Consider the following 24,673-nt stretch of genomic DNA (forward strand, 5'->3'; position numbering starts at 1 on the left):
TTTGACCGGTTCGCTTGTTTGACTTTACTCCTCTCGGGTATCGCGACGAAATTCACCCTTTTACGATAGTCAACGTCATTGATTCAAGATGGCTGACGGGGGTGTAGAAGACACTGTGTGGTACGTTGACACAAATATTTTCTATCATGTCATGATTTTAACAGGAAATCGAAATATTGTCGCTGTATCGATTCACATTTTCTTCCATTTATCACCCGCTCTGGTGAATGGCACGCATTCGGCAATCTGCAAACGTAGTTTTAATCGAGCCACCCTCGGTACCGTTCAGGCAGTAGTGCAGTAGACTGTGTGTACGTCTCAGCTCAGCATTGACGTGAACGACAAGAACGGGGAAGGGAGCCGGTGGGTGCTTTTCGTCTGCGGAAACCCGATGTAATCAAATCAAATGCGTCCAATTTTTATCGAAACCAAAAGAATACGCAAATGTCTGGTTTAACATTCACACAATCGAATCTATCATGGGCCATGTCAGCGGCAATTTGTCAAACTGATTCTGCTCGAGCGCTTGGCGTCCGTAGTATCTCGTAGATTAAGTCAGGGTATTAATTAAAAGAAAACAACCGTCATGGCCATCGCCCAGGTAATTTGAATAGTGTCACCTTTGGGCTTGTCGGATAATGAATTTTATCTCATCACCAGCAAATCTCGTTCTTGAACCAAAACCATCCGATCTTTACGGTTATACCCCAAAGCTGCTTCTTTACTGGTTTTCCAAATTTTCACTTCCTGTTTTAAGTCCCATCTGATACATAGTACTGATACGAACCGACACGAGATGTCACACAAATCATCTCTAGGCGGTAGTAGCAGAGACGTCAATGGTCATTGTACATCTAACTTTACTTTAAGTTTACATGTCAACTAGTGGAGGTATTTGAAATTCAGTGCCCCTTATCAGTGTCACAGACTGGCCCTCAACAAGAATTATGATTTTGAGTTTTAATTCTGTGGTTTCAGTTCCTGGTAGTGTAACTACTCAATGGGATTAATTTTGCCATTTTCCCCCACAGATGAAATCACAGACAGTAGATCTCTACTGTCTGTTATGAAATCCACTAAATTATATCACAGTGAAAACGTCAAATAATAATAGATATTGTTGCACCTTAAAGTCAATGAATCTGTGTGAAAATGTCTCAAACGTCAAAAAAGCGAAATTCAATTCCCAGAAAATTAATGATATGACATTGTTTCTAAGATGATCAATGGTAATGAGTCGCTGATAACTCTGATGGCAAAATGTTGTTTGGATTGTCACACGTCTCTGTAGTCATTATAGTATATCGATTGGATCAGTTTTCATCATAGCCTCTAGAGGTCGATTTTTTGATCAATTCTCCATTAACCTGTGGAAAATGATGGATGATATAATAGCAAGACTATCTTTCATTCATTTCTATCACTGTCGTGTATATTTTTATCTAAATCACTTTCAAATCAAGTCTTTTTGAGTCACCATGAACATGTGCCTGTACATGTGCATTAGTTTTAGCCAGACATGTCAACTATAGCATATGTATCTTTTACAGTTAGGGATCTTCAAGTCTGTAAAATAGCTTATAACATGGAACATGACATGTAAACTTACCAAGTATAACCAGTTTGACCTGACAGTCAGGGATGAACCTGACAGATAAGTAGTTGACAAGCACTGTTAACCACAGAAAACCAGTACATGTAGTTAGTGGTGCTTAGCTTACAACTTACTAGCAGTCAATTGTAGATTACTAGTAAACATACCATAAAATGGAACTAATAATGTTTACATATGGAAGTAGAATGTGCCTCTGGCAGATATTTGGACTCTCAAATCTTTACAATTTTTTCTTATCTACCGGTTTTTGGTTTTGGGTTCATTTGAAGCTTTTAGTATAGGAAAATTTTTCAACATCCTAGTTCCTTGAAAATAAAAAAGAATATTTTACCCCATACAGTTAACCCATGGATGGCAGTCATTTTGAATTTCAAATGTCAGTGAATGTCAGGTAATTTGTTCCTCTAGTACCAAGCTTTACATGGTGACCGCTGATTTTCATTCTTGATTTGGTAAGACTCTAGAGAATGGTTGAAAGTTTCATTTAGGAAAGTTTGAGCCAAAGTTTGAAGTCTTTCAATTTCGAGGTGCATACTACCTTCAGTTGTTTTCTTGTCTATTATGGGTCACTCACGCGTCCTTCCTCAAACAGTTTCCCTTCCTGAAGATACGATATTCTATAACCCATATTCTTTCTATGTAAGCAGACTGAACTATTGAACCAGGAATTATCCATGGAAATAATGAAACCGAGACATCAGTGTTTCATTTGGCCCATTTTTTTTTTCTGGAGCAAATATTCATGAATTCATAAACCACCTTACGTGACAACATCCAAAATTTGTCCGTCTTGTTGTACCAGTAGAACAGATGATTGGTGATATTTTCCCCCTGGTTGTGTTTTCCTGTTTCGTACATATGAGGAAAGCAGGATGGAAGAGTTTAAGTAAATTGCTCTGTGAAAAAAAAGAAAGAATCAAACAGTAGATCTTATTTTAAGTTCTGCTGCTCTCCTTGCTCAATGTAACAGCTAACAGTCTTCTGTTGCTCAATAACTATGCGCTGCAAGTAATGTTTTCTCTAGCCAAAGGTTTTCACAGCTATCCAGTCATTGACAAAGATAGCTGTTGAAAGCTATCGATGGAGAAAGCACCCAGAAGGGCAGTACAGTGTAGTGTTCTCAGTAACTAACAGAAGACTACATATGTAGACATACATGTATTAGTCTTCATCATTGCAACAGCTACTAGTTTTCAATGCACACATAAAAATATAGCTTAGTGTTGACCTTTGAACTGAGAACTGTATATTATACACACTATACATGTACATGTACAATGTGGCAAATAATTCAAAACATTTTGAGACTATTTCCTGTAGGGTATGTGGGTAGGTGTGCTCAGTGGCAAACTGCTGTCTTTGCTGCACACTACTCATAATGAACTTCAAAGCTAATACCTACAAACAAAACAATGGGAGTGTTCAAATATGCATTTGATCGATGTGGATATCATGGTCCTGTGTGGTTTTAGATGACATGATCAAGAAATGTAAGACATTTCCCACAAATTACATGCTACTCTGTTACACATGATCTTTTTACATGATTTTCCTGAGAGCTCTGCCATATTTCATGCAAGGAAGTTGTTCCAATTTTTGTTGTGCACAAGACAAACATGACGATTCATCTATTATTGACAAAACTAATAAGTTTTATGAGATGAAAGCCCTACGGAATCTCAAAAGTACCGTAGTTGTTGTTGTCAAATTGCCCTCTGAATGTCTGAGTGTTGTGCTGTACACGTACCGGTACATAGAAATAGTTGCTTGCAAAAGTAGAGTCCTACCAACACACTGGAAGTTTCAAGAGATAGTGTAGCCCTTAACCCTTTCATCACAATGGTTTGGCCCAAACTCATTGTACAATAGTGAGTGTGGACCTGTTGACAGGGAAGTAGGGTGAACAGGTTGTGGGCTTCATACATTCAATGAACAAAAAAGATACTCACAGAAAAGTGGGATATTACCCTATTTGTGAGTTGTAGCTTATGGTAACAGCTTGTCCTAATTTCTTTTTTGATCAGTTTTGACAATATCTGCGTATCTTTACCCAGATTATTTTGAATCTTGAAAAATGTGTCAATTTCCAGACATCCACCAATGGTTCAATATCTAGCAGCTCTCTAGGCTGGTATCCTAGCAAAACTAGTGATCCTGAAACCTAGCTTGGTAACCCTTTGATAAAATGCACTTCTATGATATTGTAAAAGTCTTCTTGACCTTTGACATGGCAATATGTAGGTCATGGCAATAAAATTAGCGAGCTGAAACCTCAGCTCACTAAGTTGCAAACGATGTATTCAAAAGGATTTAACCTTTCAAGAAGTGTGGTTTTGCCCAAATCCATGATTAACCCTGGTGATTGTTGGCCTGTTTACAGGCAATTAGAGGTAAATAGGTTAAATTCTCATATGCAGTTCATTTTTTTCTGCTTCACATGCTTTACCTGCCAATAAGATACATTTTCATCATGCGACTGTTTTTTTTCCTGTTCAGGCACCGTGACCTTGAAGAGGCCTTGGAAGAAGGATGTGACTTTGGAGCTCTTAGGAACATCTGTAAAGGAAGGAGTATTCCAGACCAATTCAGATCCCAGGTCTGGAAGGTAAGATATCCTCTGTCTATTTTTCTGTGTACTGAAAATATGGATCAACAGATTATCACCAATGACATACTTCCAGATTAAAATTGGTACTTCTGTAAATGACAGTTTGTTTGTATACATTGTAGGAGTCATGACAGTGTGTATAGTATCAAAAATTAAATCAATTGTCATATTATTTGGATCAGTGTGTCGTTTCTTTCAGTTTTGAGACAATAGATAATGATTAATAATTATCGTAGGGTAAAATTTTGGAGTCTTTATTTATATTTTCTTGATTGAGCTTATTTACTTGTTTCAACTTTTGGCATGTTGACAGGCCTAGCTACCCTCTAGCATACTTACTCCATGTGCAAAATTTGAACATTATTGGTTAAGGCAAGCCTGAAAAATGAGTGTGCATGGACATACAGACATACAGACAGACAACCCTAGAATGAACAGAGCTCAGTCTAGTACAAGTAACACCCCCCTCCCCCCCCACTGTGTCTGCAGGGACTAATTTTCATGTAATCCCGATGTTTGATAACCAAAGGGAAACCAATTTATTTGTACTGTCTGTTTTAGAATGATTGATGTACATGTAGGTCTTTGTTGTATCATCTCCATCTCAGATCTGTCTTAATGTTGCCGGTAAAGGTGACAGCCTGGCCTCCTTCGATGGCATTTATGATATGGACGAACAGGAAACTCTCAGACATGACTGCAGGGAGTTTGTCGGTACGTACATTGTATTCCTCCAGTAATGACGTCACTACCCTTTCCCAGTGACGTTGTGTGATCATTCCTTCACTTTCTTTTAATCAGTTGATTTGTGCAGGGAAATGGATGTGGACAGGGAGTGCGTGGGTGGATTTAGTAATTAAGACTTCCAAAACACTAAAACCTTTTGCCTGCTGGAGACACATGATGCGATTATGGCTTGAATTAAATTAGGATTTGCTAGATACATTGTAGATTGAATTTGGCGGGACTGAAGAAAATTTTCATTCATTTAAGATCCACCAAACAATCTTTCTAATCTTTATGTTTGTCGGTGGACTAAGTTTCAAAGATAAATTGTAAGATTATTTCTTTCCAAAAGAAAATGCCCTGTGATAAAAACTGACCCAGCAGATAGATATTTGGAGTTTTTTTTGATAATATATCATTGTGTATCTTCTTTGCTTTGTCAGCAACATATTAAACATACGAAAGTCATTTGTAGAGGATAGTTTCAGAGATCTACCCAAAAAGGAAGCAACAGTGTTTCAGTATTAATTAGCTTTCAACTCTCAGAACGTGGAAATTTGTCATAAAGTAACATAAACAGCATCAAATTAAAAGGCTTGGGTATATTTCCATGCATGTATCAAAAAGTAAGGTGGAAACACAAAATTTTCTCATCAAAGTGTGCCTATTTACACAGTTTTGTTGTTTTCTTCTGGGAACATGTAGAAATGCTCAGAATTTGTTCTGTCAACACTGCTTGCATATGCCTTTATTATATTCTAAATAATTTCTAAAATCTCAACTCAAAGTCATCAGTAACAATGTAACTAGTGCTAGATTTGCTGGCTTGTCAAAAAAAAAGAAATTTTGACACATCTATACCTTTGATAAACAAAACAAGGAACAATAATTTTTTTTTTTCACAACCGTACTTGAAATTTGATATTACGTACAACTCAGGAAACTTGGAAGTGGGAGGCAAATTTTACTTAAAAGATAAATCATTTACAGTGCTTAACTTTATTTTTTATTCAGCGAGATCTCACTGTGCCATCAGTTTGTGACTTCATGCTGTTCTGGTATTAAGTGACTAATTTGAAATGAAATTAATACATGTACAAAGGTTCCAGGCAATGATGCATCCCTACTCAGTAGTCTGAAATTAATACATGTACAGAGTTCCAGGCAGTGTCGATTCCCTACTTGGCAGTCTCATTCCTGCTTCGAAATTTCCTTCAGGTTAATTGTTACGGCTCCTTGTGAAATGGAAAGTCAGACAACAGACTGTGTTGTGTTGCTATTTCAATCTATTAGGCAAGGCTGTGACGTAAAAGGGAGAGGTCAGCTGGAGATGTTTTCCTCCTAATGGGGGTCAACCAGTGCTGTGTCGTTGTCATGGTGTGAACCACGTTATAGCATAGACAGTGAGAGTTTGTGCAGTCAGTGTTTCTCTGTCTAATTACAGCAGATGTGGTGGAAATGCTTCATAGATTTTCTTTTTGTCGCTCCAAGATTTGATGACATCACATGATTACAATAATGAGGTGGAGAAATAAGTAGAAGATTTGTACTGGAAAATCAGTAGCAATGTACATTCTGTCATGTTCTGTCAAGTTGTCACATTGTCATTTCTTTATCGAAGACAGAGTCTTAGTTGTAAATAATAAAGTCCCGTAATAATCTTTTAGTAGAATAAATTGGCCACGTTTTGAACTTGAATATTTTTTTACATTCACTATTGTTACATTTGTTCGTTAGCATAAGTTTAAGGATTCCAGATCTACAGTAGCGTACAAGCTATCCTCTAATATTAGCTTTTAGCCACTTTGTTGGGTGAAAGTCATGGCCATTATTGAATCAGCCAATCGGCTACAAAATAACCCTGGTTTCAGACTCCTTAAGTTAGTGTAAATAATGCCAAAACACCAATCAGACGTACCCTTTGGAGTGGCTGTACATCAGCAGTCACATGACTTTCTACTGTTGAGGAAAACCAATAAATGAGGTTGGGGGTTTGTGAAATATCCACAGATTACTTCTCTGTGAATAGGTCAAGAGGATGGCTCTTGCAACGTTGGATGCATAGATTTATTTTAATGTCTATTTTGTAGCAAGTATCATAGTGAAAGTGAAAGTAGCAAGAGTTGCTACATCATGAAACTCCATCACTGGTGAAATTTTGGTACAAGTTTGGTGATTGGAGAGATTTATTTTCACTCTTGCATTCATCATGTAATCCAAAAGGGTTTCGTGATCAGTTCAGATATATTATGTTATTGCACAATTGACGTCTTGTGCCTATCTTGTATGTGGAGAATCAATTTTAAAGTGAGGCATCTTATATGACAGAATGCAAATTGTGTTGTCATTGTACTACTACACTAGCTTTGCATACATTCATAAATATGCAAATTATATGCTAATATATGCATGTGATTACACAAATTAGAATTTACCATGCATATAATTATGCAAATTACTAATTATTGATCCATGGAATGAAAATCATACATACTTGGTGTATGTTCCAAGGTACCTGCTGAGGTTGGATAAACAATGTTTCTTTAAATTTTTCAGACAAATTCAACAACTCAGAAGAGGAGAAGCTGTCATTAGTCAGTGACTTGGAATCTGTCATCACATTCTACTGTAAATCAAGAGACATACACTATTGCCATGGAAACGGATGGCTGGATGTTCTCGGTATCTTCCTGGCAATGAATCTGGAAAGATCTGATCTCTATAACTGTTTCTACGCCATCATGACAAAATTTATCCCGAGGTGAGTACGTTGTTGTCTCTGTTTCAGTGCAGTCAGCAGTCCCGTCACACCTCAACCAGCCCAGAGTCATATCTTTGAAGGCAATTATGGTTCACAAACAGTGTATTAGACTTGAAGATTCATCGCCTGAGGGCACTTATTGAACAAAGAGCGCCCTCTAGTGTTTGATTTACCGTTCTAGTGATATAAAAATAAATTTCATCCTTCAATCTGTACAGGCCTTATCATGTTCTCCCATTGTCATTGTCACTCATATAACACCAGGAAATTGTTTTAAAATCCACAGTTCTATGATTTTGCCATTGTAAAGTTAAATGCCAGGAAATTTTTGCCCCAAGTGATAGTACACGGATCTTGTTTCAAACACTTCATGACACGTTCACTCTGCTTTGCTGTGTCCAGAACTTGTTTTGCACAGTGGCCAGTACACATATTGTATACTGCATTTTACATGAGACAACCCCCCTGGGAGGAGGTGGTGAACTCCGTCCTGAACAGTTCATACTGCAAAGCACAAACCCAACAGTTTTCTGTTAAACAAAGGGTCCAAAGTCTACATCTTTGGCCAAATACTCTACATTTTCTATTAAATGCTATGTCAAAGTGCTTAATTTGGGGTCAGAGGTTGCGCTAGAGTCAAACACAAAGGTCAAAGGTCTACATTTTATCAACATTTCCTACATGAGATAAAATATGGGGACAAAACTGCTGGCGGTGTCACGAGTAGACAATAGATAAAATTATGTAAAAATTTAACATCAAAATTTCCTTTTCCTTCTTCCATGCATGGCAGGGACTGTAAAAAAGACAGCAAAGCGTTCAACTTATTCCGCCTTCTGGTGCTGTACCATGAACCAGAGCTGTGTAACTTCCTAGACACCAAGAAAATCACTCCAGACATGTATGCAAACCATTGGGTAAGTACGCAAATGGTTTGCTCTTTTCAAAATATTTTTGTTCAAATCCTATTAAGCAACAGCTGTGTAGACTTTTCCACCATTCTATGAATAAAATTCTCATTCCCATAAAACGATGTACAAGAAATCGTCTTCACCAACTGCCTCTTTTTGCAAAATGACCAGGAAGAAATAGAAAAAAAATATTGGAAATGTTAATGAAAAACGTCGTCGGAAATAATGTCATCTAACCTGTTCACGCCAACTCCCTGCAAACAGTTCCATAATCACCATTGGTAATTATAGATTTTTGGCTGAATCATGGTGGTGAAAGGCTTAAATGAACTAAAGTTTCAACTAGGATTGTAAAATATTTGCAGTCATTAAAAAATGTGATTATTGTATCGTACCAAAGTAGGTATGAACAATGCATAAATAAAAGGAGCAAATTACATTATCGCTTACATCAAATCAGGGTGCCAATAGAAATCTGTTTACTAATATGGTTTTATGTTGCCATTTCAGGTTGGTAGTTTGTTTGCCGGTACGTGTACGATACCAGTGTTACGGTGTATATGGGATATCTACGTCCAACAAGCCGATCCATTCCTTGTCTTCTTCCTATCATTAGTTATACTAGTCAATGCAAAGTAAGTCTTCTTGCCCCCTTATTGTGACATGTCTTACAGTTCTTGATGAAAGTACAGATGTGTAGTACAGTCAGTGTGACATTTTCCAAACGCCATTTCCTGCTCATTGTAAGGCATCGCAAGACTTTCACAGTCATGACACCACTCAGTTGCCAGCCATGTGAAACATGGCAAGCTTTGATATGTGTATGTGTGTTTCATGCAGTTTTCAACTCAATAGAGGATGCACTGTTTGTTTGGTGTTCTGAGACTTTGACCTGCCATTGTACAGTAGCATATCATGAAATGACATGCGGCATTGGCATTGCTATATTCACATACTAACAGATAGATAGTTGGATAGATAGACAGACAGACAGACAGACAGATAGATAGATAGATGGATAGATATAGAGATAGATAGATAGATAGAGAGATAGATAGATTAAGAGATAGATCTAGATACATAGATAGATGTTTTACTGATATACTATAAATGTATGTATGCATGGCTGGATGGATGGATGGATGACAGACAGACATAGACAGACCTATACTGGATAGATATGTAGGTAGACAGACAGACAGACAGACAGACAAGCAAATAGGTAGACAGAAGGATCTCCATGGTATATCAACGCAATCGTATTATGGTCCATTAGAAATGGTACCAGGTTTCCCAAATCATGTACCTGAATTCCCCAACCTCAGCAAAAAGATTAGAAACATGAATCATTGTGGTTGAAAATGAGGTAAGCAAGTCAGATGGACAGAGCAAACTGCCAGATATAGGCCGGTACCAATACAGAGATGTAGGAGGGGATAGACAAATAATCAGGCACATATGCAGTCAGAAAGCAAGACAGACAATTAACCGGCTGATAAGAAGACAAATAGGTAGACAGACAATGAGATGGACGAACAGACTCTGGCAAACTGACCTACCATTTGTCCCAACGAGATAAACCCACCTGTATACAGGTGCTGATGGTCAGATAAAGTTCTGGAGTATGTGTTATACAGTACACCACAGTGACTGCTATTGTGTCAAATACAGAGATATATTATAATGTCATTATCTTCATATTTTACAGAGAGCACATATTAACGCTGACAGCAGATAGTAGACAGGCCATCGTGGAGAGCATTGCATCGTTTCCCTGTCAACTTGAAGCGGAAGATGTTGAAGATTTTTGCTCATTAGCCCAGTATTATGCATCCAAAACACCCCAGTCATTCAGAAGGGTGAGTTATGTATGTACAACATCAGCCTAGCATTAACCTGCTCACCCCTATTACCTGTAAATAGGTCCCAACTTCACCATTGATAACAAATGATTTTGGGCCAAACCATGGTGGTGAAAGGGTTAAAAATGAAAAAAGTACAATAAGAAAGTTGCTTTTCATCTTTATACTCTTACAATATCTATTGCCTATTAACCTTGGAGTGCTTAAGTCAATTTTATTGCCATTATGAATAGAACGCCTACAATTTTTACAGATCTTTACAATTTTTTTTCAGATTTTCCCCCCCAATTTTGATTGAAAACTGTCGCCAATGAAAAGCTATGTCCATTTGGTCTAAAATTGTCAAAAAATTTACAGAAACTTCATAAATTAGTAAGATGTTTCACTGAAATTTTGGCGGGAAAAATAACAGCACTCAAAGGTTTATAAAATTTTGAAGAAAAGGATGTGAGCAGCATACAAGCTTAACTTCCAAATGATCATTAAAGCATTGCTTTATGTTTTATTGACAGGATTACCAGTCCATATTTAGCTCATCGTTAGCTAATTTCAGAAATGATGAAATGTCATCTCTGTCACATGAATTGTGTCTGCCTGTATCAATGTCTGAACTCTTGCAGACAAACCAACAGTCAGCGGTAAGTACTGTATGTGAACATTGCATGCTACTACACTGTTTCTAGTTGTATATATTTATTTTGCTACATTACAAATGGTGGACCTTACTGTTCTTTCCAACAGAAGTGATATGTGTTACTATACCCTAGTCAAGAAGGAATTTGCTGAGCTTTTGTATCATACATTTTTCCCCAAAGCAGTCCTGCAGAATTCACTCTACCAGTATAAAACAGAGCAGTCCTTTTCATTTGACGAGTGTTTCATTTCATTCCCTCATTCTATTCCTATGTAGGGTGATGTTGGAGTGAGATTCTTTGTTGTAGACTGCAGACCAGCAGAACAGTACAACAGTGGACATTTACCTATAGCATTTCATTTAGACGCAAACCTGGTAAGTTATACATACTTGATTATGTAAGTAGTGCCTCTCATGTAACAACTTTGCCTTCCCTCAACTGTTTTGTAAAAACACTTTTCATCCCCGATAGAAAGTATTTACTCTCTAATCTACTCACATATATTCAACATTCAAACTGTTGTCTGGCTTCAAACATTGCATATCAAATGAATTTGTCATTGTACGGAATCCCGTAGCATTATTGCAGTACGTGTTGATAGAGGGCGCTCTTCATTTTGAATGTGAAATCCATGGTTCCTTCTGCCTGACAGCAATATTTTCCCTTGTTTGGATTATTTTAGCCAGCGCTAATCATTGTAATAATCTGCTTCTTTTACAATTCTTTCCATGATCTATAAACACAAAAATGTTCAATTGTAATGTTAATCAGCGTGATAGAGAAATTTGAACAATCTGATTAAAAAGATGTATAACTCAAACAATTTCTGGGGATAAATTTCATCAAGTATGTTCCACTGACTTTGCTTTGTGTCTTGTACTTATTAAGTTACTGGAACAGCCAACAGAGTTTGCGCAGGCAGTCAAGGCATTGTTTGCTGCACAGCAACAAGCCATCAGAGCAGAGTCTCTGGCTGGCGGTGAACATCTCTGTTTCATGGGAAGTGGTCGGGAGGAAGAGGACCAATATGTACACATGGTTATTGCACACTTCTTACAAGTAAGTGTTCAACACCCACTTCAAAATCCTGTTTGCGAATGAAGTCCTTATCCACAGAGTTACAGTCGTTTGATTTTGTTTTCAAAAAAAAATTTGGTTGGATGTATTTTCTAATGAAATCAGGGTTGTGTAGATAACATGGGAAATTTTAGGGCTCTTATTAGCTTTATAACCTGGATAAATACGACTCATTGTTGAAAGCATCAAAACACTCACACTGAAAAATCATTGAGACTTACAGTAGAATGTGCTTCTAGGACAGATATTTGTACTCGCAAATGTTTACGACTTTTTTCTGATCTACTGCTTGTGGGACCTTATTTTCGAGCTTTCAGAGTAACAAACATTGTCACCATTCTACTTGTTAGAAAATCGAAAATTTTGTTTATCCATATACAGCTGACATGGGTGTGCCAGCCAGTTTGAGTTTCTAATATCGGTAAATCTTAGGTACTTTGTTTTTCCAGTACCAAACTTTGCACGGTGACCCCTGATTTGTATTCTTGGTTTGGTAAGAGAATGGTTGAGAGTTTCATTGAACAAGGTTTGAGCAAAAGTTTAAGTCCTTCACTTTCACGACGTATACTACCTTAAGCTTACAGATTTTGTGTCTTCAACTTTCAGAGGAAAAGTCAGTATATTAGTATGGCAGCTGGTGGATATAGTGGTAAGTTTATGCAAATTCTACATTAAACTTTCCACATATTATGAACTATTGTTATCTCTTGTAAACATGACGTGTCCAGTCCTCTGCTTTTGACATTTCCTGTCATTGGTCATTTTGAAGTCCATATAAATGTTCTGTGTCTGATTAAACTATCTCTCACATCATGAATATTCACCAGTATATTGTGTGTATTGTCCTCATATCCTTCTCACCGGTAGATTATAGAAATAACGGACGACGCGCTGACCATTAACGTTATTTGTGGGCAAGGGCGAGAGGAAAGCCAAAAATTAACGGGCAAGGCTTGCCGAGCCCGTTAATTTGGCTTTCCTCGAGCCCGCGCCCACAAATAAACATTAATGGTCAGCGCAGAGTCTGTTATTTCCATTATGTTATCAGCGAACCCAAGAAAAACCGTCAAAATATCCGAAAATTTCAGGAGCGAAGGACAACTGGGCCCCAGAAACTGAGCATTACGCGACGCACTGTCACGCGCGCTGTAAAATATTGGCAAATCCGGAGATATTTTCAGAAAAAAAGTTTCTCAACTTGACCTACAAGTGCTCCATTTTATTTTGTGATTGATTATGATTTACGTTTGAGCTGTAAAGTTACGATACTTTGAGTTGTTCTTCTTATTATTCATATTCACGGGCATATAAACAGACCTTTACTGTGTATTTGTGGTCAGTCACGTGGTTCAGCAGGACCAATCAAAATGCGACAGGCAGGGCATGGTAATATAATGTATTATATATAGCTACATGTATGTGGCCTTATGAAGTACATGATAAGTTTAGCTGGCAGAGAAACCAATGTTTCAGAGTGTTTATATCTCTGCCTGTGAAACTACACTTATCACTCCTGGCTCACAACAGCACAGTATGCTGAATCAGCTGGATCAAACCCATGTCGTTGAACCCTGCTCAGTTCATAACATTTGGTTGACTGCAAAGTGCCCCCCTACCCCCCAAACTCCCATGTCATAGATAGAAAAAAAAGTTTATAGCGACTGCTTTTAGATTAGATGAGATCCTTCTACTGGTTGAGTGTGAGGCAATTTACGATGATGTGTTCATGTTTGATTACAGCTCTTCACAGACTTCTATCAGAGGTGCTGAGTACTGGCCTGACAGATCACAATAGTAAACACTGTATTGTGTGTACACCAGAAGCTGCCTCTGTGGAAGAAGACATTGTAAGTAACACAGGATTTAACTCTCACAAGAAAGATAATTCACACAAAATATATTAAAAATTTATTAATATTAACAACTTATTAATTAATCATTTACATTGCAAACAGAAAGATTATTATTAGTTCTCATAATTCACACAAAATATACCAAACAATGTGCCTGCATTTTATCTGAGTATCCTCTCAAATCTTATGAGGGACTGCTTTTGCTTGCTTGCATGTGTTTCAGTTTATCTGTCAATGTGCCAGTCTCTTGAAACCAGTGCCTCTAAAGGAAATGTTCAATTTTACCAGCTTTAGAACAAAGTAGTCTGATTACATTGATTGGTGATTCAGTTTACCCCTAATCCTGCCAGGCAGTATCACTTTTATACTCCAAGTCAGTGAAAAGTGCTATTGAGCCGAACCTTTACATATTTTCACCTATCTGACATGGTGTGTTATATTTATGTGTACCGGTATATTATCTGTTTTCAGAGGCCCTCATATGTTCAAGTCTGAGTTAAAATACTCAGCATACTTGACCTGATGGTGACATATGAACTTGGCAGGATAAGGGTGAAAAGTTGTGTGTGATGTTTGCTTGTTAGTGCATGTGTTGAAAGTTGGTTAAAAGTGCACAGCCGTCAAGAGTTGAAACATCGTAGTGTTCCTGTTACATTAAACACAAATTATTACAAAATTACATTCAACAGATGAGAAACTGAAGTTTTTACTCTCCGAAATGCTTTCATGTGCCTTAACAAACAAATATCCGGCTATCAGTTGACAAGGATATAATTCATGTCCTAAACTTTGACCTTCTCAACAGAGTGAAGATTTGACCAATCACAACGACAGGGGAGCATCTTTTATGAATAAATTAACATCTACTTTCAAGACCAAGTCAGCCACTGTGAAGGGCAGAGTGATAGACTTTATCAAAAATGAACAGCCTGCAGTGGACAGGTAAGGTTGACCCTCCTCAACATGCTCACCCTTTATTTTCCAGTAGATGGGTCCACAGTCACCATTGATAACAAAGCGTTTAGGCCAAACCATTGTGGTGAAATGGTTAGTATGCACCTTGAAACTTTTGCTGATACTGTGTGAAATCAGGAAACACTAAATTATTATCTCTTTCATTGTCAAGAGTGATAATCAGGAGTCACTGTGCAAAGTTTGGGATTAGAGATACAAATTATGTGAAAATACACTGATACGTTAAATTCAAAATGGTCTCTATACCATATGTTAACTCTATTGGAAATATTAATTTTGGATTTCTAGAAAATAAGAATGTGAAAACTTCAGATATCACATAGGCTTCAAAATGAGTTCACACAAGTAACATGGCAGATGTATTTTTAGAAAATTGAGTGTTCCAATCTATTCCTGTGGTGCATTCTACCATAGGACCTTATGTAATGTAAAGTAGGCATTGTTTAGGGATTTGGGTTTTCAACGATTTGAGGTTAGAATGTGAATGCTGAACATGAAAATATAGCAATGATATCATTTAAAGTCACTACTAGGTTTCTTCACTATTGTCCAAAGACCCAAGAGTATGTTTAACTAGCCTAGGTTATGAGTTAGTGTTGTCAAAATAAACAGTGTGCACAGTTGACAAATGGCCTGTTTGCAAAAGTGAAATACAGAAACTCTAATTTTTTTGTAAATAACCGACATCACTTTATGTAATTTATTTAACAAATTATTAGAATATCTCTTCTTAAGTTCGGCAAATTTACAACAAGTACGTTCTATGTGAACAAGTGGTTTCACAGCGTCACTTACATACAATCTTTTCATTCACTTGACCAGGCATGTGAGTAGTCATGACACTGGTAAACCATACCGTGGTGTTAAACCTGTATTCAGTATCAATGATGATGAAGATGATGCTGGTAAGAATGCATGATTATCCTCAATCATTCTGTACTTTCCTTTGATTGTCTGTTGAGCGTTTTAACAACAATGCTTGTCTAATCAAAATAGAGGTATAAATTTGTACTAGCGAAGGTGTCTGAATTATATTGTATTTGTGACTTTCATAATCATGAATTAAAAATTTCTATTGTAGAAAAAGATAGAAACATTGAAAGTTGAGGCTGGTATTGTAAATATCTTTTTGAGAAATTTTATTTTCTTATTTCCTGATATTTATCACGGTGAAATCACAAAAGTGCAAATATGACAGGAGAAATGTGTGAAAGATTGGCTTCTATTTTACACTGATATTTTCATCTGTGTATCCACTGTTTCAGAGGAGTTAGGCAGCTTTGGCTCATCCGATGATGAGCGAAGGGAGATGGTCCATATTGAAACATGGCTGAAGAAACCCGATGTCAAACATTCGTTTCAGTGTCAACACGTGAAAGAGACCGGATACATGACACCCAGGTATGATGTCACAGGGCAGTATGTGATATCGGACTTAACTTTTTACTCAGTTCTGAGAAAGTCAAAATACTCAGGATACATGTATCTTTGTAACAGCAAATACTGGTAACCCACTTTCAGGATATTAGTACATATCATTGTAGAAGTTTGATTTTATTCTAATTTGATATATGATTAGAGTATATTATCAAATTTAAGTATTTTGGGGGTCAATATTGGTTTTCTGCAAGTTTAATTCTCTATCTCACATTCTTATCCCTTCACAATTTTTCTCTAATATCCACTGTCACTGAGATGTGATGATTAAAGGGAAGCAGTCATCGGAACTGCGCCTGTGCAAATTTCGTGTTTACTTTCACAAGAGATGTATGGATTAAGAAACATCTGTGATGGGAGTGAGAGAGCAGTTTGATATTTTGTTAATGGCCAAAATGCAAAAGAATACACAACCATTGGAGAGTGAAATACTACAAGGCAAAATCAATTTTTCTGTGTTTTGTGTTTTGCAGCCATTTACTTGTCACCAACAGCCATCTGTATATTCTGCGGGAAACCCCGACCAAGCCAGGATTTGCCTTGATACAAGGGCGGCGACCGCTCAACACCATTGTCAAGATCACCTCCAAGAAACGCCACCGGAATTCATCACCTTCAAGTAGGCACCAGCAGCGACGACGGCATAAAAATTGACTCTGTAGACCGGTTCATCATCCCCAAGGCCGGGGACTGCACCAAGGCCATCAAACTACAAATTGTGAAAGTCCTCGACGCGTTGGATACTTAACACTGAAAAGACAGAAAAAAAATTCGAAAATTTCTTAACTTATTTTAACATCCATCTACCCTTCCTTCTGTTAATATGTACAATGGAATGATTCTACATTATACAGCATTTATGAGTTGGCTGGTCAACTTTTAATGGAGGGAGAGATGAGGTTATTGTATTACAAATTTGTCCGGTATTCCTAACCTGTTCACCCCTAATTCCCAGTAGACAGGTCCAGAATCGCATTGAATAACAATTGGTTGGGACCGAATCATGGCGGTGAAAGGGGTCAGAATGCAGACACCAAGTGCAATGGATAATTCAAATGTACAGAATTCAACAAAAAAGGAACACATCGTAGAGAATTTGTCACCAAGCTCTGAACCGCAGCAGCCGTTTGGAGCAGTCGGCTGGTAGGACTCAGCATAGATGGCATATCACGGTCAAATACATCAAATTTGATAGTTTTTTGGAAGTTTTTTATAGCTCACACCATCGTTTTTGTCACATTTATCTGAGGCATTTTATATAGTGTTTAGTATTTTAGCATTCTGGAACAAGAAAATATTATGTCTGGCAAGGTCACTTAATAATAAAACACGGTATGCTAATCCCTCAAATTTTCTGGCTTTATTTTACATGTGTGGTCACTTCTTGGATTTGTGAAGTGTGCTGTCAGAAAAATTTGTGAAAATCAGGGTTTTAGTGAGAGAAGGGTAATTTTTGCAACTTTCTTTCATGATAATTTGCCATAGTCATTATCATTTGTATATTGCCCCATTGTATATATGTCACAAGCAAAGAATCTGCATCTAGAAACTGCATGAGAAAATATTTTGTTTAAATTTTCTTTTCTTTGAAATTTGACTTCCATTACTTTGGGTTGGTTCTTCACACAGAAAGATTCATTAAAGATTATTATTATATATAAACACCTCTGGTCTGGTCACAAGGGCTGTAGTTGCTGTTCATTATCCTAAGAGGCCATGCATCACCAGAAACACATTGCTGAGGTATTGCCTCACCAAGGGCTAAAGGTCAAGAGAAACGGCAACAGTTTTCTGGTGATGCACAGCCATGTCTGAAAGCCTTAAAGAACAATCTGTTCATGGTCACAAACTATTTTACTCTACTATAATTGTCATTTCATTCTGTGATCAGAACCTGCACAGTGTTTGAGGAAACGCGAAGAGAACTGCAACTGGTTTTGTCGCAGCGCAGTATTTAATGTTATACAATGTAGCGGCATTCCACTGATACTTTGCTAGTTGCTGTGGTGACTAGCATGATCTCGATAATACAAGAGCATTTAAAGCATTAACACTGATGAAAAACATAGTTTTTGTACATTTTGGCAATGGCATATATTATTCCATTAGGGATCTGTACTGGTATCAGATTTTAAACATTACAGTGTGAAGGTGGCTGTGATAAAATGTGACTGAATCTTTCTAATTTACATCTCAAGACAAATCTCAAATGACAATACCACACTTATTTTGACACAATTAGTGTGCCCCTCTTCAATATTGAGGAGTATACCAGTATTCAGTTCTCATCTTGTTGAATATTTATGGTCAGGCCATATCTTAAACTCTAGATGCTCTTGCATGTTGTTGTTAAAATATTTGAATAGGACTTCATTACTTTCTACCACAAATGCTGCTCACAAACACAAAACACTTGAAAGAATACATTGCACACAATCAAATTGATCCAAAACACTTTAACTTATGCTCTGCTGAGATTCAGGTAGCTGGACACAGTGCTGTCTGTACACATGCCTTTACTCTCTGACAAAACCTGAAAGAGGGGCTCCTGTACTGTATAGTCTACCAGCCGTGTGTCCACAGTCACTGGCAATTGCTATCCAGAACTCCAATCAGACTGATAAGAATTGGCATCAGTCGTCTACCAGCTATGATATCTTGAACTAATATGACCTGACATTTGCTTGGAGAATGTCATCTTATGAATTTCCTATGAGATACAAAGTTATGCTTTCTGACGGGGAAAATTTCACCAGTTCATTATATGTTTTTTGAAAAGTGGAGAAGTTGCAAAACTGCCCACTCTTTCTTTTTGACTGGCTTTGGCTTCATCAGTCTGGTTGGCCATACAGAAACAACATGTTCTACTGAAGTCTGGAAATAAAAGTGGTGCAAGTAAACATTTTGCAGAATTTGAATTCCATAAACTCTGGGGAGTATGGCCATTATGGTAGATAGCACCTAGTGCCTTAGGGACTGATGTTCGGACGCTCAAACTTTTACAGTTCTGTTCTGATATACCACTTGTGGGGGTTCATTCTAAGGCACTTGATATAAAAAACTTTTGACCGGTTTTTATTGAAAATCAAAAATTTTTTTCTCCATAGAGTTAACATGGGGCTGGCAGCCAGTTTTAATTACAGATATCAGTAAATCTTGGGTAATTTTTTTCACAAGGACCAAAATTTGCATGGTGACCCCCCCAAATTTATATTCATGATTTTGAAAAAGGATAGTTGACAGATTCCTCGAGGAAAATTTGAGCAAAAGTTTTGGTCTGTCATTTTCAATAAGTAACTACCTTCAAGGGAAATAATGGTCGGAACTGCGCCTGTGCGAGTTTCTTGTTTACAAACAATGTATTTCATGCACGATATCTAGATGCACCTCATCATCATAGTTGTAACATTTAAATTATACGATTTAGATTATGACAGACATGTTTTAACTTTAATCAATCACCATCGTACCTTGGATACAGTGTTGCCATTGGTCGTATGGCTCCCATACGCCCTTTGAGTGCAGTTCCGACGAGAGATATAATTCCTTCGTACGCAAATGCAATCACACAGAACAATAATTAACACACAAGACACAAGGAAAACCATAGAAAGATTTGTATTTCAGAAAAAATATACGGCCCAATTACAAAATCACGTATCAAATATTAGTCAAAAAAAATCCATTGCAATAATTCTTTTTTTCCCAAAAAATTAAAACCTTTTTTTCTTTTTGTAACCTTTCTAAAAAATATTGAGTTTCTGTGTATACATAAAATGTACAATGCTTCTAACTTTGGCAGTATTACTGTTACAAAGCGTACAACTGAAACGCTACAAGTGAAGATGCGGGTTTTACAGAAATAATTAATTTACTTATATGTACAGGTAAAATGCTACTATATAAATTGTCCCAAAAACCAAAACCCTTAAATTTCACAAATGAGGGAGCACCAGTCAAATGTTTTTTCATATATGCACATCCTTGATACAGTGTTTGTTGAGTTCAGCGTGGTAACACGTATGGAGTGATACATAGTTAAAGTGATTTAATTTTATAAGAGCAAATCAGACCATAAGTGAGTGACAAACTGTGGAAAGATAAAGATAGGATGAGACTGTTTTTACTCACTGCTTGGCAAAGTTTGTTTGTTACATCATCCTAAACTGACGCAGTTTCAACTTTTCACTGCGAGGTTTTTACATTCTTTTTGTCATTGGATATACCGGTATGTGAGAGGGTGTTCAGTGATTGTACGATGATTGCAATATCGTGCAAGTTTGGGAGTGAGCATTCATAGACATTCAGACTGGAAACTCATTGCATACAGGTTACTGTTAACATGCCCAATATGATGTGAACAATCCCTGCTGAATTACGAACTAAGTGATTCAGAAATGTTTTCACTTCAATGCCTTACTTCAGTCTCGTTGGTACCATTATCACTGAGTTGCTGATAGCAGTACACGGCACTAAGGGAAAGCAGCTGATCCACGTATTACCCAAGCTTGTAAAATGTACATTTGAATACCTAGTCTTTCCAGTGGTGGTCTGTGGTCCAACCACATAGTTTGAAGAATACTGTCTTACTCTACAAACACATAGTTTACAGAATACAGTTATTTAAAGCCACAGTATGTGACAACATGCATCCATATTATTTCCTGTTACAAAACGTTAATCACACAACACCTGATGCTACTGTTTTTGGCACACCTTTCCATTAGGAGATTGTTAGCACACACATAAATTTACATGGAACAAAATTTCCAAAGAATACGAGCAAAACCAACAATTTGAAAGAGCGCCCTCTGGGGGTTGTGGATATAATTACTGAAAAGTTACAAGAGAAATGAAGATATCTTATTATGCAAATTGTTGCTCTGTAGCTTGTCTTAGTTTGAGTAACACCAGATAGTGGTATGGTCTTAAAGTGGAATGACAAAACTGTATGGAATATTCACAAATAACATGAGTAATGAAATGAATGGAGTTGGTGCATACATGTAAACAGAACCTGTTTATGATTACATACAGGTCTGACCAAAGAATATCACGTTTCTAAACATGGCAGAGCAATGAAATGCTCATATTCACAGATCTTTTTCTTTAAAAATCAATTGGTCAAATCAAATTTTGTAATAGGTGCCTTTCTTCACATGTAAAGAAAAAGTAATGTTAGGCCAGTAACTGCAAATACTGTAGATGCAAACAGTGCAGAAATATGCCAGATGCACTTTGCTGACAATTACCAACCAACTTGCAATGTGATGTTATATGTTTCAAATGGAAAGACAGTCTTGGACAAGAAAATAAAGTCCACTTTTTTGGTTTGAGAGCAAAATGTGGCACGGCAGGAATTTCAGAGTGTGGAAAATGGCAAAGTTGTAGGAAACACTGTCAGAAAAAACACTCATTCTTTAGTGAGTCATAAGTTTGGTACAACCCTATTGTTCTGTATGGTAAATCGGATGTGTAACGTACATTAGATAACAGGGGTGAAACCTACTGTTTGCAATGGTGTGAGTTATCTCTATGAGTTTACTGAGTGTAAATAGTCCATGGAGTTTATGTTATAAGTGAATTGCCAATTTTCAAAGCGATATAAATTTAGAATCTGACACATTTTTTCATTTTCTTTGAATGTGAGTTGTGAATAACACATATGTCATTCAAGTTAAGAAAACTCATGATATTACAAAATAACAAGCGATTGTTATCAATATTGAAATGTTTCTTTCAATGTAACTGTGTGAATGAAACATCTTTGTGAACAGGAATATCAGTAAAATAGGAGTTTTTCACAACACAAAATTTTGGTCACATAAAATTTGCCCGAAATTGCTGTATAACATATTAAAACTATAATTTGCAACAAAAAATATACTAAATGAATCAATGATATCTGAAGATCTATTTTGATTTGAAAGTCGATATTTTACATTAATGTACACTTGAATGAAAAGATTGAGCTATAAAAGTTCCATGTTTTTTGGCGTGATATAAATAAACCTCACCATCTGGCATACATATTGGCTTTAATACTATTTGGATTTTGTTGTTGTTGTTAACAATAGATTTCTATACATCATCGACACCTAATTTGAAAAAAAATTACACAAGGCACTTTCTCATTGGCTGTTTCCAGAGTTTGTTTGATATGCTGGCAAATCAACTGCATCCTTACAGAAACTGGTTACATCGTTATGTCTTAGAGAGCACACTGTCACACATGCCAGAAATTAACAACAGCTAAAGTCAACAGATTTCAATAATGCAAAGGTATATTGAAATGTACTACCATCTACACCATATAAAATTTGTAAATACTTCTTTCTGGCTACACGGAAAGAAAAAAAGCAACATATTAGACTGAATTGTAGCTTCATTGGTTTCTCAGTCTGTAAGTTCAGTGACAGTTGTGGAATCATCATGGTTTAATGGGAGATGCAACCTCTACTTCACGTAAATTATTTGAGTGAAATTTTTATAAAGACTCATTTCTGCAGCCTCCAACAATTGTGGTTCTATTCAGATAAGAACAAATGAGAAAAAAAAAGCTGTACTGCATCAGGGTCCCTCCACAGTAACTGTGACTGCACGTATGGTTTCACCTGAAGCATACAGGGCCCTATCATCCACAGGGTAGAAATCTGCTTGTTCTAGGGTGACTTTTACAATGAACAAATAGAAACAGGCTCCTTAGGATGATGCTTGACTGTAATACGGCTCACCGTGTACCCTGCCCTCTGCAGTCTTGGTGACGTATAGGATTTCCATATACTTGCAAACCTGCATGTATACTTTGTATTTCAGGTAGATACAGTCTTTGTTGTAGGGATGGAGTTTGTAAACATTAGACCTGTTCACCCCAATTCCCTGTATAGAGGTCCACACTTACTATTGATAACAATGGGTTTGGACCAAACCATGGTGGTGAAAGGGTTAATGGAAAGCTCCAGTAATTTTACCAGATGAGAGTTGCCCTGGGAATATCAACACTGCAATACCAATGGACTGCAGTGATACTGAGAGCTGCCCACAGCTCTCTTGCAAAGTTGTCTGCGATTGGTTCACTGTTATTACATTGTCAGCTTATTACATTGTCAGACCAATCTGTGAATTTCTTTCACGGGTCCACGAATCCTTCACCCAATGGTAAGACATCTTCCAACATGCGAACGTACCTCAGCCTAAAATGTTGCCGCAATGTTTCAAAAACCATTCACCTATTCCCAAGCGCTGATGGAGAGCTGTGTAACAATGCAGCATATCAGGGGGAACACATCATCGCTTATAATTGAAATTAGTACACAGAGACTGGTAATATGTACTCCATATCATTACCCAACCATGTAAGATGAGTCACGTAGTGAAGTCAGATAAGAACAAGGTGATGGATTTCATTTGAAAAAATCAAAACTTGCTGAGTACGCCATCTTTCCTAGAACTGCTGGTATCCTTCAGCGCCCGTCACGATCACGTCCATCCATATACGCATGGCCTCGGCTGAGGGCGCCACTATGAAATACGTCCGCTCAAAGGTTTTCACACAGAATGTCAACTCAGGGTTCGGGCTCTTGTGTGGCCGTAAATGATCGAAGTAAACTTCTTGAATCGCCTGGAAATACATCCCGCCGCGGGGTTTGTGTTCGTTCTTCTCGTTAGAGTAGTACAGAAATGAGCGTTTCTGCCGATCGAATATAAACCAGCGTTTTTTCCACGTCTTTATGCGGCCGCCCATTTTGATCATGTAGCCGCGACAGGTTGTTTTAGTCAGTGTGATGTCTTTGCAGGTTTCAATGTTGTGTCCGGCAGACTCGATATGCTGACGAAGGTTGAAATCCGCACTTTTGTTTGGAAGGTACCTTGTCAGTGGACGAGACTGAAAGCAAATAACATATATAAAGTCAGACATGATCATACTGGTAAATGGTTGATGTACTTCAGTGACATATTCAGACTTTCAAATTATTCAAAAGCTGTATGTGTGTGGACTAATTTTGAAGCTTATGGAGTAAATTAAATTTTCACTATCTTGTTCTCATGAAAATCACAAATTTTAATTTTTTTTTCTGGAATTAAGATAAGGATGGCATCATTTGAATTCCAAACATCAGTAAATTTTTTTTCTCCAGTGCCAAAATTTACATGGTGACCCATGATTTTCATTCTTGATTTAGAAAGAGAATGTATCAAAGCTTCCATAGGGG

General features: G+C 37.2%; 2 protein-coding genes across 8 annotated transcripts in view; one reads left to right on the top strand and one right to left on the bottom strand.

Annotated features, from left to right (window-relative positions):
• Positions 1–5: 5 nt before the first annotated feature.
• Positions 6–18,122, top strand: LOC139125908 (TBC1 domain family member 23-like). Its single transcript, XM_070691993.1, is given in 18 exon segments — positions 6–120; positions 4,112–4,220; positions 4,832–4,937; positions 7,506–7,710; positions 8,504–8,627; positions 9,132–9,256; positions 10,330–10,480; positions 10,996–11,121; positions 11,394–11,492; positions 12,007–12,177; positions 12,802–12,844; positions 13,936–14,042; positions 14,854–14,990; positions 15,846–15,928; positions 16,289–16,424; positions 16,934–17,058; positions 17,061–17,078; positions 17,081–18,122. Coding segments are annotated over 18 exon segments (2,025 nt in total). The 5' UTR covers positions 6–88; the 3' UTR covers positions 17,209–18,122.
• A 1,940-nt stretch (positions 18,123–20,062) lies between these two features.
• The window catches only part of LOC139125997 (pleckstrin homology-like domain family B member 1), an 87,256-nt gene continuing 82,645 nt past the window's right edge, over positions 20,063–24,673 (bottom strand). For all 7 annotated transcript variants that reach the window (XM_070692070.1, XM_070692064.1, XM_070692069.1 and 4 more), the window contains one exon: positions 20,063–24,345. In XM_070692070.1, coding sequence (XP_070548171.1) covers positions 23,905–24,345 — 441 coding nt within the window. In that variant the 3' untranslated portion in view covers positions 20,063–23,904. The remainder of the gene's footprint in view (positions 24,346–24,673) is intronic.

Source organism: Ptychodera flava (genome assembly GCF_041260155.1).
Source record: "Ptychodera flava strain L36383 chromosome 3 unlocalized genomic scaffold, AS_Pfla_20210202 Scaffold_26__1_contigs__length_13983176_pilon, whole genome shotgun sequence".
NCBI classification, from domain to species: Eukaryota; Metazoa; Hemichordata; class Enteropneusta; family Ptychoderidae; genus Ptychodera; species Ptychodera flava.